We start from the raw sequence: 17,129 nt of genomic DNA, 5'->3' as shown, positions 1-17,129 counted from the left end.
AAGTCTGTGATGAAATTTGGGTCTAACTTACTACTTACACACTGCCACTGTTACTTATTTTTTTCCAGGTGAAGCTTAAATTCATCAAAACAGAATTACCTATAGACCTCCTAACAGCAGAAAAACATCTTTTTCTATTACAAATAATTCTTGATCTAACATTTGTATCTGTCTTACCCTGATGAGGTATTCAAATCACTTTATTCTTTTCTCATTTTCCTTATTCTAAACTGGACTTAGGTTATATGAGTGTAATTTCCCCTTTACATTTCTTTCTTTTCTGACTTATCTTTAAATCATTTAAGTTTTGGTTTTGTCCTCCAACAAAATTACATAATATTTACATTTCATTCAAGAAAACTGACATTTCTTTGTTACTGTGATATAACAAAATGCGGTGGTTTTACAGCGAGCTCTTTATTGTATTGGTTTTCCATATCCTCTTTGCAATTTGTCATTAAGTAACATGGCATGTTATTAATTACAGTTGATCCATTGAAGGTTAACTGCACTTTGAAGAACTGGCACTAATAACTAGAAAGTGGCAGTGGTACCACTTCAAAGCTGGGCTGATCACGGCAGAAGATGATGAAGATGCCAAGAGGGCACTGCTCCAGAGTAGGATTTTCCATCATTATGTTACCATTACACCAATAGACCTTCATAGAAGCTTAAGCAGATGAATTCAGACATAGGACAAGGGAGAATGGTTTTAAACTGAAACAGGGGAGGTTTAGGCAAGATATTAGGAGGAAGTTTTTCACAGAGGGTGGTGACACCCTCCATCCCTGGATGTATTCAAGGCCAGGCTGGATGTGGCTCTAGGCAGCCTGGTCTAGTGGTTGGTGACCCTGTACATAGCAGGGGGGGTTGAAACAAGATGATTGGTCCTTTTCAACCCAGGCCATTATATTATTCTATGATCTCTTGTTTCTCCAACTTTCCCGTCAAAAACAAAAGGGGAGCTTGGTTGGTTGTGGCCTTTACACTTTCAGTGCATTTGCACCTTACTTTCTGACAAGATTAGGACAGAAAAAGTTTAAGCTCAGAGAGCAATATGGAAACTTGTCACTGCACTTTTCATGTCTTTGTTTCTGAATCCTATATTACTCATGAGAACAAGGGATGCAGCATTTCTTTCCTCTGTGGCTTCAAGCATCTTCAGAAAGAGCCACAATCACCCTTCTGAAACCAGTAGTATGAGATTGCTAATCCCTTCCTTTAAAATGTGTCGTTATAGAAAAATGTGTCTTTCACATTTTCCATCCCTCTTGTCTTCATCTCACATCGAAGTTTAAAGTGGCTGAAGGAAGAAAGGCATTCCATTAAGTTTTAAATGGGAATTCTGAATTGTCCTATTTCACATAATTAAAATAAGTCAGAAAACTACCCACGGAGCACAACACAAGCACTGAATACCATTTGTATTAAAGGCCCAAAATAAGCCAAATTAAGTACTGATTAAATACTTATTAAAAACAAACAAACAAACAAACACAAAAATAGTTCATTCTGTACACTTAGAAAAAGGACAGTGATGAAATTGCACAATGGTGATAGGGGAAAAAGGTGTAACAAAGCGATTTGAGGATTCCTGAAACTATATTTCCATCATTGCATTTTTTTCTGTTGTCATGGGGCAAACATTTATTCCCTACACCAAAACCAAAGCAGTCATTTGATACACTTCAGAGTTCTAAGCATTACCATGACAACCACTAATCTATAATTAAAAAAAAAAATTACACTTACATTGATAATGTTTGCTATTGTTGCTTCATCCAGTGATGGACAAAGGCCAGGTAGATTTAGTGATGGTACATTAAAAAAAAAATTGCACAGATAAACACACAGAGGTGATGTCATCCAGCCAAATACGTTATTTTCTATGACCTTTGATCCATTTTGGCCATCCCCAGTAGAACAAACAATCACTGCTTTGCAGTGATGAAGACCAAATGAAAACATACTACAGTATATTTCAATAGCATGTATCCTGACAAAGACAGACTTTGTTATTAACATTAATGTTATCACTTTGAGTTGAATATTTTGCCAGCTCTTACACCCTTCAAACTAAACTGATGGACAGCAGTGAATGCTGACAGAATTAGTCACTTGAGAACAAGCAGGTCTTTCAAATGCAGCAAAGAAGATGAGGGTAATTTGAAAGTAAAACAGGGCTGTGAATATCAACCCTGATTAAGATTACTCATCTGCTTGGAAGATGTCATTGTCCATTAAGATTACCCCTGTCTCTGCTATTCTGTCCTCAAGTAAGAACGTGCATAGATATGAATGAAAAGAGTATCTGTGTATTTGTGGTTGGGCTCTACACATGCAGCTGGAACACAGCAAACAGATTATTGCTTCTCTGTGTAACCAGGCTTTCCGAAAGCAAAGCTATTAGCAAGCAACCTTTAACTCAGATGCCTAGAACTGATACAGAACAGCATGTAGAAAATATACACAATAGAGTAGGATTGATCCGTTTGTGATGTGTTTACAGCAGTGAATGTCTACATAGCTGATATCTTAACAGGTAAAACTTCAGGTAAGTATCACCTATTGCAAAGTCATTCCATACACATACTTTTAAACCTATACTATCTTACCGTTGTTTTTTTTTTTTTCTTAAGTATCCAAATAAGTCATCAGGATATTTAATCCACGTAACTTTCATTAGAGTCATCTAAAATTATAGCAACTCTATAATGAAGAAGGTAAGCCATCGACATGTCCATTATACAATAGTTTTTAAGCTACTGACATCTTTTGAAAGTACACCTTTCGTCCCTCCTAAAGGTTTTGTTTTCCTCTTGCAGCTGAACCCAGACACTCAGAAGATCCCAAGCCTCTTGGAAAAATAAGTCCATACGCAGTATCTCAGACAGTAATCCAGCTTGCTTTCATATTCAACTGTTGGTACTGCAGAAATATAGATTCAAAAAGATTAGGTGTAGGGTTATTATATTTTTTGCAGAAGTATTTATCTGCAGAAGTTTTGGTTTCATTCATATTAACTTTTTAATGTAAAGTTAAGTAGAAATGCATAAACGGGAGTACAAGTGCAGTGGGTCAAGGATTAAATAACTATTGCTACAAATGACAGTAATAGTTCCTATCATAACATACAGTGTGTGTTCAGCTTTTAAAATGTAAACATGGGCAGCTTCTAAGGCCATACATTTGCAGAATCTTTTATTTAAGTCATCAAAATAGCATTGTGCCTCCATACCGTTTTAGCCGATTATGACTTGTTTAGTAACAGTTTTACCAAAGGAAAAACGGAATGAGTCAATTAACCCCATCACTGCAAAACCAGGACTCACCTGCTTGCTGATAGTGCTTTTCTGCCAACAGTTGGCGGAGATGGTTCACAATGGAAAAAGCTTTTTATCCACCAGCATTTATCGAGTAATTCAGGTAACCCTGCCGAAAGAGAAGCAGCCCTCACCATTAGACTCTCACAGAGTAACAAACAGGTGAAATCGAGAAGACTATTTGAAAGCAGAGAGCAATACCATGAAATGCTTTGTCCTGATCTGCAACACTCACAGGATCGGTACAGCAGGAGGAGCTGGAAGAAACACTGGATTCCGAGTTCTGCCTTGCTGTTCACGGAAAAGAAGGACATATTTAATGAAAAAGATGGATAAATTTCCATGCCAATAATTTCTCAGACTTGCTGCTATCTCAGAGGAAGCAATCTAAAAGATAAGATAAGCTCAGCAACAAGTAGTTAGCTACAATGTGACTTAAATATTTTATGTGCCATTTTGCTATGGTTGTTCGGTTGAAACCTTTCACCTAAATTGATCTTTCATCACCTGAAAACACACTCAGATGTCCTTGTCCAGCTTTCACTGAAATCAGTGATGTGCCTTATGATGATCACATATACACTGTTCAGTAATCAAGTGCAAAAAAAAAAAAAAAAAAAAAGAGAAACTTATGTACTTTCCATTGTGATACAACTAAGAGTACCATCCTTGCACTATTGGATAGCAAGCTATCTAAGGGATCTTAACCAGACCGAGTGCACTCTCAAAGTATTTCATGTATACAGAAACAAGAATGTGTGTTGATTATGCATTCTGTCTAAGCCTGCAAAGGCAAAATAAAGTATAGCTTGAAGCCAGGATTTGTTGAGCTAATGCTCTGTCAATGTCACAGTTTATAATAAAAAGATTGATACTGCAGAGCCTTAATGAACAATTCTACAGGCAAAAAAAGTGTATATGAATAACCAGAAGCAAATACTCATTAAAACTGCAGTTCCTTTATGGAACAAAACCACATATATCCCCAAGCAAATAATAATAAAATAAAAATAATAGCTAAACATACGCATATAGCAAAACCCTGCTCTTGCCTCCAGCTCATTCAGCTGAAAGACTTTCTAACCCTCTCTACTGCAACAAACTCGGAGCCTGATGGGGCTGCCGGGCCCTGAGCACTTACTGCGGTAGTACTGGTTCTTGGCCAGGAGGCATCCGGCGGAGGGTACCGAGGCCATGGCAGCGAGTAGAAAGCTTCTCTCGGACTGAAAGATAAACACGGGGCCGCTCACTCCGCAGCGAGTGACGCTCCGGGTCCCGATCCGCGCTCCTATATGAGTCGCGGGCGGCCCACCCCGTGGCAGAGGGACGGGACGGGAGGGGACGGGTCATTCTACCCCACTGCCGCCAGCCCCGTGCCGGGCCCCGCCCGCGTCCCCGCCAGGGACAGCACCCGCAGCACGGACCGAGGGTGCGAGTGGAACACAGCACGGCTTGGGGAGGTGAGGGGTGCCCTGGACCTCCGAGCATTTTTCTGCAGTGTATAAAAAGTGTTTGTTTTTTTCTTCCCATAAGTAAATGCACAAGCATAACTATTGTACTGTATTTGTCAACCCTGTCCCATAGCAAAATCTGCCCTACTTTATGCTACCTCACCTGATGGTTAAGGTCAGGCTGGATGGAGCTCTGAGCAACCTGATGAAGCTGTGGATGTTCCTGCTCATTGCTGGGAAGTTGGGCTGGGTAACCTTTAAAGATCCTTCCCCACTCTAAAGATTCTATGATTTTTTCAGAGTGGTGAACAGTGAATCTGCGCTCTTTGAACTACTCCTGATCCACAAGGAAGCACTGCATCTTTTTTTTTTTTTTTTTTTTTTTTTTTGTAACATGAGTTGTGGGTAAGGACACAGCCGTGGGCAGCGTGTGATCCCATGTTACTGTGACTCATTTGACTCCTGAGTGCTGTGCCTTATCTCAGATGATAAGGACATAGTTAACAGCAGCTCCTCACCTGTTTGTAAGGAGAATAAGAATGCTGCTGGGAGGCTGCCTGTAGGATCAGACTCATACAGCAGGCATGCCAGGTGAGCATACAGCACCATATGCTTTCTTGGACCTTCCCATCGACCTCCTGTCAGAACCCAGGCTTTCCTAAGCAAAGCCTGAAGGATGACCTTTGTCAAAACTGCAAGATTGAAACAGAAAATGGTTTGCAGCTTAGGTGGTAACAAGCATATGTGTGAATTACCTCTTATGTTTATCTTGTTATGTGAAAAATCTCCAAAAGCACAGAACATTTTACAGGTACTTTGATACACCATTCAAAGCATGTGTCCCTACCTGTGGCTGCAGCTCCTTTTATTCTGAATGTCTGAAAGTAGCTCAGCTCTCAACTTATTCTATCAGTCACCTCTTTTCCTGTCTTATTATGAATTCCCACTTTGAGGTTTGTTTTATTTGTGGGCAATAAACTCCTGTACCACGTCACCAACAATCACCAGTTCTGTGAAATTTTTGCTTGCTTCATGGATACATGTGTATAATTTTTCTATAGCATTTCGCATGGAAACGATTGGGAGGAACTACTTTCAGGGCAACCTACATATATTTTTTAAGCTAACAAGTGGGAATTCTGAAATTCAAAGGAGTGAAAAGAATCCACAAAGATTTGGTGTCTTATTTGAGAGAAGCCTAGGACTTGATTTTCTGTAACAATTTAGTTCTATGCCACACTTCATTTACCCACTTACAGCTCTCATTGACTTCAGATCCAGATTTAAGTACTCAGTACATCGATAAATTAGCTTCTTACCAGACTTAAAAAATTGGTTAGGGGCCATCTGTGATAAATTTATTGTACGTGACACACGTAGCATCAATTACAAACTCAGGGGCAAGGTTATAATTTAGCTTTCAGGACAGCAGTCAGTTGCTTTAAACACTGACCTGTTCTTTTCTCATTTGGAAGCCTTTGCTGCATTCACTACTGGCTCTTCAGCTTCTGTCATGAACACTGTAGAAGTCCTATTGAATGTCCTTTAAGATCTCTCTCGCTTCACAAGTTTCAGTTTGTATCCACGTTTTGTGCCTAAAGAGGCAGAGACCCTGTGAAACGAAAGGTATGTAATCACAAGCTTTCTAAAAACGGATTTATAGAAGGAGTATTTTTGTCTTTTGACTAATACTGTGACCTTAAAAACTGTTCCTTTAACATTTGTGTGTGCATAATTATAAAATAAACCAAACACTGAATTATATATTATCCTATGAATCATGGATACTTTGAAATGTATAACTTGGATCTAAAAATTAAATTAACTGAATAAACCTCCCACTTAATCCCACACATTACCTGGTATGACCTGTTCTTAGACATCTCAGCCACAACAACAAAAACTAAAGAACAGTCTACTTTGACCTTGAAGCTGACCTGTAAATTATTTGCTAGAAAAGGTTTATCTAATAAACGTAGCTACTCTTTCAGTTCTTGGAATACATGAGCACAAAGCCCATCTTTTTCAGGAACTTGTTTTTGGGTGTTCTATTCTACTCACTTCTGTGGCCACTTTTAAAAATTTTCCTAGTTACTTAACCTTGTGGAAGAGTAGTGTAACATCTGAGATTGTACAGCATTAATTGAAAGCTATGTCCTCTGAGTGACTGTACAGGTATTGGCTTTAATGTTTGGAGAGAACTGAACAATTTCAGTGAAAGTGTCCTTCCACACAAATATAAAGAAAGGTGTATTTTCTGTCAAATGAAGTAGAGTATTCCCTTCTCCCCTGCTCTTCTTCTGGAAGAGCAGATTTTACACATCTTAATTGTCCAATCTCATTGCCTGCCCACAACTACCTTTTCAATCAAATTTGTACTGAAATTTTAAATCACTTTTATTTGAAGGGAATTGGATTTTAATTTAATGGTATGAGAATCCGTGAGAAGAATGGATTTCCCTGTGCAGGGACTTTGTAGTATGTGCATTAAAATTTTCAGATCATGTCTTTTGCACGTCTTTCAATAACTCCAGTTATTCACTGTCTCAACAATTTGTTTTGCATGCTACTATTGACAGATATTGAAAAGAGTGGATATAAGGAGAACTGCATTAAAGAAATGGAGTAGCTCCATTATGTAAAGAACCTTTACTGTGCTAAAACTAATTATCAAAACCTGTTGGATTTGTTAGCTGTTTCCAAGGAGCAGGGCCACCATTTACCTTTTCCTTCATTTTTTTTACTCTTCAAGTATCCCTGCAAGCCATACAGGAAATGTGGCCTATCAAAAACATGATAGTTTGAGGAGCTGATGAAGAATTAAACGGCAGACTGTGAGGTAGCAAGGGAATGAAATTTTTTATCATATTTAACCTACAGAAGAGACACAGAGACATAGAGCTGCTGATGAGAGACTGAGAACAGAAGGAACTGCAAAAGCAGAATTTGCAGTGGGTGGCACCACTGCAAATCATCAGCTCTCTACTAACAACAGTTCAGTCATGAAGAAGTTGTTCACTGGCAGTTTTGGCACTTTTCAAAAAATATATTTTTAATCCTTAATTTTCTTGTTATTACTATTAATATTAAGGAAAAAATACTTCATCAAAGGGAAATTAATATTTTTGTGACATTCATTCTCTTTGTGCAAAATATAGAAGTATTTGTCTTATTTTGTTGTTTTTTTCTAAGAAACCACAGCAGTCTCCTGGTAAGTTAGTACATCCCTTGAGACGATACCAAAAGAGTAAATACTAAAGTTTAGACTCCATGCAGCAAACTTTTGAATTATGCATGTTGGCTGAAGTGCCAACAAAAGTAGGAAAGACACATTTTTTGACCTGTAAATGGAATTGCCAAAATACTTTATGCTAGGTTGCTACAAAAATAATGCCTCCTACTTATTTCCATAGAAACTACAACAGATGCAAAGAGCACAATAACACTGTTTGATAGAGCACTTTCTCAGCTACACAGCACTATTTTTCAACAATAGGCATCATCATTAGCTATGCATTTTCAACAGCGATTTAAAAAGCATGCTGGGCTCCTAGAAGTCTGCACCATCAATGAATGTCAGTGGGTGTGCATGCCATTTTTTCAGCATGGAGGAATTCAGTGACACACCTTTGCTTCATATACACTTCCATTCTGTCAGACTACCCCTCTGCTGCCATCTGTCACAAGGCAATAACATGTAATGGAATACTGGTGGGAAGGTTCAACCTCTACTGCCATACCACTAACATCTGCCTCTGATGTCATGGGCAAGCATAATAAAATGGGAGGCATTGTTTTTGGAGCAGCCCTCATATGTTGCTAAACTGTTGATAAAACTTTGTGCACTTACAGATAAATATACCAAGTTTTTAAAAGTTATACATTTGTCTTCTTTCAGTTCTCTGTCTCAATGAATGCTATCTTTGTAAGAAAACCAACACATTTTAATGTGTGTCATTTTAGCTTTATTTTAGCATTTAATTAAGATATGTTTTTCTTTAGAGCCAGATAAAACAAGCTGCAAAAGCTTGATTAATTCTTCCAGCAAGCTACATTTTCAAGGCCTCATATGAATTTTTCATCTTTCAAGTATTCCAAAGAAAAAACTGTAAGGTTCCAGTATCACAAGAAGGGGGGAGGGTGGGGAAGAGGAGGGTTAAGAAATAGAATATGCAAGTAAATTGAATGTAATTGAATGAAGTGAAGTTGAATCATAGGTATGTTAATATACCTATGTTAATATACCCCTCAATATATCCCTGAGGATTTCAGTATCTTTGTCTATTTTCATAGAATCATAGAATCACCAAGGTTAGAAAAGACCCACAGGATCACCCAGTCTAACCATCCACAATCAGCAATAGTTCTCACTAAACCATGTCCCTCAACACAAGGTCCAAACATTCCTTGAACACCTCCAGAGTCAGCAATTCCACCACCTAACTGGCAGCCCATTCCAGTGCCTGACAACTCTTTCAGAGAAGTAGTATTTCCTAACGTCCAGCCTCAATCTTCCCTGGTGCAGCTTGAAGCCATTCCTTCTAGTCCTAAAATTTTGGTTCAAATATATACTCTATTGCATTTATTTTATCTACTTTTTCTGATTGCTGTAAACAGTACTGAACAACTATATTAACTAAGTTCACTTTAACTACTATGGATTCTTATCTTCTTATATAGACACAGAGCAGTGCAACATGAAATGTATTTTTCACAGAAGATGCAGTAAAATAATGTTAGGAAGCACTTTGTCATTAATTTAAAAGAATGTATGAAAATGCAATTAGGAGGACTACACAAACTCTGGAATTCACTGCATATCACTCAGTTCTTAGAAATTCAAATATACATTTGAGCTGCACATCAAATTTTTGCTGAAGACTGTTCCCCACAGTCTTCTGATATTACAGTTGTATCTCTATATACAAGATATATTGATATTTTTCTGATTTTGCTCTCAAGTCCCATAGCATTGACTGCCTCCAAAGCATGGAATACACACAGGTTCTACTATGATTAATTTCTGTACTTATTCTCTTTCTGTCCGTGCAAGTAGCATGGCCTCAGTCTCACCACACTGGACACAACCTGACATCTCCACTGCTCTGCAAAGACATTTTAGAAGGTACTGATAACCTATCATTTATTGTACCATAGAGACACCATTCCTCAGCACTGAGATATAATACTTTTGGCATCCTCATTTCTTGGCTAGTTTCTTTGTCACCAAGCCAAATTCTCAGAAGAGAGCAGTGTGAGGTGCAAAAGGAAAAAAAAACAACCTCAAGGAGCTTGTGAACAAGAAGCACATATTCACAATTTTGCAGCTGGAAAATTTCCCATTCATCTAGCAACAGGTCTGGCCCAGAGCACCAAAGAACTGTTACAGATTTAAGAAGCCAAAAATAGTATACATGTATGTTAGGTTAGAACAAACTATCAGGAAAGGCTATGTTATGAGATTCCTATATGGTGAGGCAGCTATGCCATGTTGTCAGATGATCGTGGCCTTTTTGATGGTGGTGACAAGTTCCCTTGCCCCAGCTCTATCTCCAGAACACAGAATTGTAGATGTTGGCGGGGACCTCTGGAGATCATCTAGCCCAACCTTTGCTAAAGTAGGTTCCCTACAGTAGGTTACACATGAAAGTGTCCAGGTAGGTTTTGAGTATCTCCAGTGAAGGAGACTCCACCTCTCCAAGCAACCTGTTCCAGTGCTCTGTCATTTTCAAAGCGAAGAAGTTTTTTTCTCATGTTTGCAAAGAACTCCTGAGCTAACATCATTCTGAGTCCAGTGAGGGTGGTTAGAGTGCTGGAGAGATTTCTTCCTGTTAGATAACGTAAGAAAAAAACTTTAGTCCAGCCCATACAATTGTCCTGCAAGTGTTTAAATTGTTCACACATCAGCTTTTGGGAAGCTTTAAATCACACACTGCTACAGGAACTCATTCTGCTAGAGTGAGTGATTACTCATGCCTGAGAACAAGAAAGGGGGCTTAATCTCCATGTGAGTGACAAATGTCCTCTGGTTTAGTGAATGCCATGTTATCAGAGGACCTGGAAGCCTCATTCAGGCTCATTTTTCTACTATGATGCTTCTTCTCCATACTATTTTTCTCTTCTCTAACAGGTAAGAGATGGAATTCCCTGCTGATCACATTTTAGAGTTTCCTGAGATGCAACACAATGGCAAAGAAGGAAGCTGTGTAGCACCACAGTGCAATGAAGCATGATCTTGTCCTTCTTACTTCAAGTCTCATCAGTCCTTTAGAGCACTCCAGTCATCAGAAGTGAATTTGTATATATGACACTGATACATCACATCAGGGCTGGTACAATTTCAAATTGTGCACAGTGTGCTCTGGAAACAAAAGCACTGTGCAGCTCCATAACCAATAAGTCCAACAACACAGCTGTTTACTGCATTCTCATGTTACTGTTTCCATCTCCACAGTTACTGTTAGTGGGAAGACTTTTGCAAGGCTCCTGCAAAGCTGCGTCTGCAATCTCAGTGTCAAGTCTTGTAGCACAGCAAAAGCTGGTACACAGTCCCATTCAGACAAGCAGTGGTGTTTTGCCTGAAATACCCAGCATATCAGCATTAAAAAATGTAGAAAATAGTCATTGCCACTTCCTACTTTTGTGACAACACCTCCCCTAATATCAAAATAGTGAAAAGAGCCAAAGTAGGAGTTTCTTTGAGAGCCTTTTAGATCTCGTCTTAGTCCTACTTGAAAATATTGCCAAGACATGACCTACAGACATTATACTTCAAGTTGCCCCCATGAAAATTCAAATGCAAACAAGCTGAATACTTTCCAACGCAAGAAATACCCAGCATTCCAGCAGAATGCCAACTACCCGTGCATCATAGAATCATAGAATCACAAGGTTGGAAAGGACCTATAAGATCATCTAGTCCAACCGTCTTCTCATTACCACTGCTACCACAAGCTACTAAACCGTATCTCGTAGCTCCTCATCCAGATGCCTCTTAAACACTGCCAGGGACGCTGACTCCACTACCTCCCTGGGCAGGCCATTCCAGTGCCTAACCACTCTCAGAGAAAAAGATTTTCCTCATGTCTAACCTAAACCTCCTCTAGTACAACTTGCGGCCCTGGGTCCTATTTGTTGCCTGGGAGAAGAGGCCAAACCCCTCTTTACCACAACCTCCCTTCAGGAAGTTGTAGAGTGTAATGATTTCTCCCCTGAGCCTTCTCTTCTACAGACTAAACAATCCCAGCTCCCTCAGCCGCTCTTCATAAGATCTGTGCTCCAGACCCCTCACCGGTTACATTGCCCTTCTCTGGACACACTCCAGGGCCTCAGTGTCTTTTCTGTAGTGAGGGGCCGTCTCAACAGTAAAGAAGGAACAGTTGACAGCATTTACTGGATCTGAGGAAAGAAGATGATAACCTTCCTCAGGTCCCCTCACTTATGCATCCACATGTTTATGCCTGAGAAATCTTTTTTATATGGTTTGTGTGTTACTTGCTTTATCAAGTTGTGTTTGGCTATATACTGTGTATCTTAAGTGCGTGCTGTTTTTTCCTATCTTGTTTTGCTTGGGTTTGGTCTTTGACCTAGTTTTCCATTCTCCTGTTTGAATAAACATGTTTGAACAATTGAAGGCATGTTGATCTCTCTTGTTTTTATGATTAATTTTGGACTCCAAAGGCTTTATTTCCTTGCATGACCTGAGGCTGCAAGGCAGCACAGCCAGCTCCTGGGGAGGTCAGGGTCCAAATCTAGAAAACAGCATGAAGAGCAGAGAAGAACTCCAAAAGGATAAGAAAGGCTTTCAGAAAAGAAGAAAACAGTGTGGTGCCAAGTTGACATTATGTTTATGAACCTGAAATTTTGTTTAGGCAATATAGACTATATAACATTGCAAAGAGGCATCCTTCTCAGGCATGCCAGGCCCCAAGATCTCAAGACTTTTGGTTAGACAAGAGGGAGAATGATTCTGTTCAAGGCAGAGAAATGTTTTGATTTCTCCTTGATGAAATGTACTAGAGGGAGATGAAACAGTTTACTCATTATTCTTGGGTTACCTAACACTTTCATCATGTTTATCTACTGAAACTGAATCATACCAAATGACGACAGTGTCTAATGCCATTTGATCATATCAAATATGATGTAGAATCAACAAAATGGATAATTAGACTGATGTGCTTCTAGTGGAAGTTATCTGAGAGGCTCATACTACAGATCTCTCTTCTCCGAATTATTAAACTCTGTTTAATAATAATTTAATGCAGAAGACTACATACAGCTACTTGACTCAAAACATCTGTCTCCTTGCCTGCCTTGCAGAAGTTTCTTATATTTTTCCCTGACCAATGAGAACTTAGGTCTGCATGGAGGACTGTTATGTCAGAAACACAACTGTACTTGTATTAGTATTCAGCTTCATAGTAGGTTTTCTTACCCAATATGGAAAACAAAAAATTTGACAAGGGTCTACAAAATACAATCAGTAGTGTAGGCGAAGTATAACACAACTAAATTACATTTTCCTTTTTACCCTCATTTGATAGGGTTTTTTTTTTTTTATATTCCTTATTACAATATCTTGTACAAAGTGTTATGTTTAGCCACTAGTTTACCAGTAAAATGAAAATGAACAATAGGCATTTTGTCATTTATCTTCATACTATTAAACTACAGCATTTGTTAAATGATTTTTACAAGGATCAGCCTCATCTACAAGGAGTCTGATCTGACCAGAAGGACAGTGCTCTTTTACCTCACTCTGCTTAAGTGAAATCTTTCTTTCCATTTTGCTTGTGATGTATTTAAATTAACTGCAACTTACTGGAGTGAGTTCAAATTCAACAGATCTGTTATAAATTTGGAAATGGAAAGCATTTTGCACTCTGTGTGGAAATTGACATTTGGCAGAAAACTAGAATTGACAGAAAACGAATTGGCAGCAACTGAAAAGGTACAGGAAATTCTTATGCGTGAGATCACAGATTAGGATTAACACTGATTTGTTCCCTCTCTCTCTCCTCCTATTTCCCATCTTCTCATATTTGTGAAAATCAAATCTATTCCCTTTGAAAAATTTTGTTGCCAAAACCACCAAAATCATAGAAGACCGCTGAAGCCACTAATGTGCGATAGCTAGTAAATATAGAACATTTCAAACTTCCTATTGGATTGGAGAAACAAGGTGAAACTCATTCTGATAAGAGCAAAAACAATTATCTGATTGTTAAACACTTGGTAATGTCCTGGAGGATATAAAATAGGACATATGTCTATCTTGTGGCAACATTTGGAGGATCGAAATGTATTAACTGTCTCAAAGTATTAGACATAGCAAATGCAGCAGAATTGGTAGTGAAAGTCATACAGATTTGAATTCAGAGTTCAGAGATGGTCAGACCAACCCAATGTATGAATTCCGGTTTTTTGAAAGCCTCTAAATCTTATAGACTGTTCTTTCTGCAAAGAAATTGAGTTACAAGCCCATGACTGTCATAGATGCCTCCTTTGGAGACTCTTAGCCAGAAAATGAAAAGATAAGTATTGAATAAACATCTGGGTTGAAAATCTGAGGCTTATTGTCTTGTGCAGGAGAATGATACAAAAAGAACAAGATTACTGTTAAACCTTTTTCAGTTTCCTGGCACCACTCAATTTTAAATGACCTGAAATAGAATGATTCTTCAAAGAAGACAAAGGAAATGACTGAAGGAAACTTGGAGAAATTGACTGAACTGACAAGCTGAACAACCCCTCAAATTGTGATAGGCAGCAGCACAGCTCGGTGACAAAGAAAATAAGAATTTGTGAATTAATCTATTCCTTCATATAGAGAGGATAAGAAAGAAAAAAAAAAAAAGCTACCATGCCAGAGAACGAAACCAGCAGACTTTGTCAAAGCGATTACTAAGTTTTCTATACTTGCTTGCTAAAATGGTTTCCAACTCCAGCCTGAAACAGAGTAGATCATTGTCAGATCAACTCCACACGTAGAGTGAAATTTTAGTTGGGCAACCTTTTTTTTTTTTTTTAAAAAATGGTCATCTGGAGGGATCAAGACTAACCTCTAACATAGTTCCACTACAGTTTCATTCAGCTGACTGTATCTATAGAATTTCTGAAGAGAACTCCCCAGATTTTCAATGTTACATCACAATTTTAAACTAAAAAGAGAAAGTTATAATAAAATATTTTCGGTGTGAACAGTATGATTATAAAAAATAGATGTTGTCCAAACCAAAGAAAACTCAAACCCAAAATGACGTAAGGTGGACTAAGACTGTCCTTTTTCACGCTCTGAGTTAGTACAGAGAAATTTTATTTTCTTACTCTGCTTACAGTGTTGCAAACTGAAGACAGGTGATCCCTTCCGTACCACAAAGAAAGCTTGATAATCTGTTTGTTCTATTACAGGAGCCACTGTAATATGTGAACTTTGCCAAATACAAGGAAACCTAGATAATTTTGAGGAAATGAAAATTATCTTTTCTGCATGTAAGATGTGATGATGTTACAGTTCTACCAGTTTATATAAACATGAAAATCAAACAAAATTTAAAAGAAAAAGCTGATTGAATAAGTAGTTTAAGAATAATTAATCACTCAGTATTCATAAGCAAAATTGTACATAATTGTCTTTTTCAGTTTCAGTTTCATTTTGTGTATCAACTGGGTACAGTAATGCTTCTATAATGGAATTAGGGTGTTCCCCAAACACCATGTTTTCTGAAATCTCTTCCATGTTTGGGGAACTGTTATTTCAGAATTTACCAAAAGAAAATTTTTCTTAAACAATATTTTTTTAAACTTTAAACATATCAGCACAACACTATGAGGTTTTCCTTCGCATGGCTTTCTCTAAAACTTAACACAGACTGTCATAGCCAAAAATGTACAAAGCTGTATTTGAAATTCTGTAATCTATAAACTATGCAATGCACAGCAACAACAATGCACACATCTTGTGATCCTGACTCCTTAGGGACTTTGCTGTGGAAGTGTATCATCTGCAATATGGACATCAGGGACAACAAAATCAAGGATTTCAAGGGCTCTGACTTTTTACACATACATTTCATTATTTCATTGAGCAAAAACAAAATACTGAACAAAAATACTTAACAATACAATACTACTACTGCGGTTGATAATGGAATGAAAATTGTTCCCTGCAGATTGTCAGCTCAAGAGGAGCTGTTGCTGTTGATCAAGAGTTACAATTTGCTATGATAATAATGACTACATTAAATGATTACTTGTTACTATACTAAAGGAACCAGTCATTGGTTCCAGTCTTTCCCATGTAAAATGGATGTTTGAGTGGGACCATAGATAAAATGCAACTGTATATAAAATGCAACCAGTTACTATCGTTAACTGGATCCATCATTGATAGCCTGAGCAAATGACTATAGACTAAAGAAATTAAAAGATACTACCCTTTCACATCTAGTCCTACTTCTCTTGAAAAAGTATGTAAGACAAGAAATTTGCACAGTGAGTGTACACTTGCTTTAAATATGAAAGTAAGACCATCTGGCAAACTTATTTGGAAATGGAAATTCATTTTTAAAACACTATCTTTGCTACCTGTAATTATGTACAAGTCCAATTAAATACTTAAAAATCTAATTACCATCCACAAATGAGACATGCAGAGTCTTAGGCTACTCTGTGCTTGTAGAAGCAAAGCTTTATTCAGGGCAGAATCAAATGCTCAATTATCTGATAAATTCCACATATCCTCAGTAAATAAAAAGCGTAGAGCAGTAAGAAATAACCAAGGCTTCAAGTCTGTGTCATTACTTATTACGTTTTGCTACTCTTTACCTAACCAATAAATATGCTCTGATTGCTTGTGTGATCAAAGAAAGTTGGAAGGAAAAAATCTTTTTGTATATTGTCTCAGCACAGATGCAGAAAATGGGGTATATGAATTCAGAGAGTCTAGAAATATCTACAGCTGGGTTATGCAACCTGTAAATTTCACCTGCTTGGCTCATCTCACTTCTCTTTAGATTTTCCAGCAGCTCAGCTCTTCCAGATCAGCCAGGAGTGAAGAGCTTATAATCGGATACAAGGGCTCATATTCACTCCTTCACCTTGGAGAAAATGAACTGCTGTCAGCAATTGAAGGTGGTTATCAATTCCCTGGGTAAAGTACAGTCCTGCAGCCACTAATCACAGGTTGTCCTCACTTGTTAATGCAACAGCTGCTGCCAACCTGAGAGGGTAAACTGCTGCCACATGATATTTGACCAACCCACTTGAAACCCTTTCAGGTCTGTCAGAAAGATACTGAACCAAAATTTTAGGAGGTAATTTTTAAAAAGAACATCTTTTCATCATATCTTCA

The 17,129-nt window shown here is 38.1% G+C and overlaps 1 protein-coding gene across 5 annotated transcripts; it reads right to left on the bottom strand.

Annotated features, from left to right (window-relative positions):
* Positions 1–398: 398 nt before the first annotated feature.
* Positions 399–16,914, bottom strand: PPDPFL (pancreatic progenitor cell differentiation and proliferation factor like). Of its 5 annotated transcripts, none has more exons than XM_010708868.3 (6): positions 16,764–16,913; positions 6,228–6,386; positions 4,465–4,546; positions 3,525–3,614; positions 3,333–3,432; positions 399–2,928 (listed from the first exon to the last, which is right to left on the bottom strand). In XM_010708868.3, exons 2-6 carry the CDS (start codon positions 6,240–6,242, stop codon positions 2,916–2,918), a joined length of 300 nt encoding a protein of 99 aa, XP_010707170.2. In that variant the 5' UTR covers positions 6,243–6,386; positions 16,764–16,913; the 3' UTR covers positions 399–2,915. The 5 variants fall into 5 exon arrangements, with proteins under 5 accessions (XP_010707170.2, XP_085077193.1, XP_085077194.1 ...); XM_085221067.1 differs by having other exon boundaries at positions 16,751–16,893; XM_085221068.1 differs by having other exon boundaries at positions 6,228–6,369; positions 16,764–16,879.
* Positions 16,915–17,129: the final 215 nt, after the last annotated feature.

The sequence above is a fragment of the Meleagris gallopavo genome, chromosome 3 (assembly GCF_905368555.1).
Source record: "Meleagris gallopavo chromosome 3, MGAL_WU_HG_1.1, whole genome shotgun sequence".
Classification (NCBI taxonomy): domain Eukaryota; kingdom Metazoa; phylum Chordata; class Aves; order Galliformes; family Phasianidae; genus Meleagris; species Meleagris gallopavo.
Note: the sequence above shows the minus strand (reverse complement) of the source record. Positions and strands in the feature narration are given on the sequence as shown.

What these genes read in the sequence shown, in the direction of transcription:
- PPDPFL (XM_010708868.3), bottom strand. An exon ending in CAAGAACCAGTACTACCGCA is followed by an intron (nt 3,615 to 4,464) that starts GTAAGTGCTCAG and finishes TTCCGTGAACAG; the next exon opens with CAAGGCAGAACTCGGAATCC. An exon ending in TCAGGACAAAGCATTTCATG is followed by an intron (nt 3,433 to 3,524) that starts GTATTGCTCTCT and finishes CTCTTTCGGCAG; the next exon opens with GGTTACCTGAATTACTCGAT.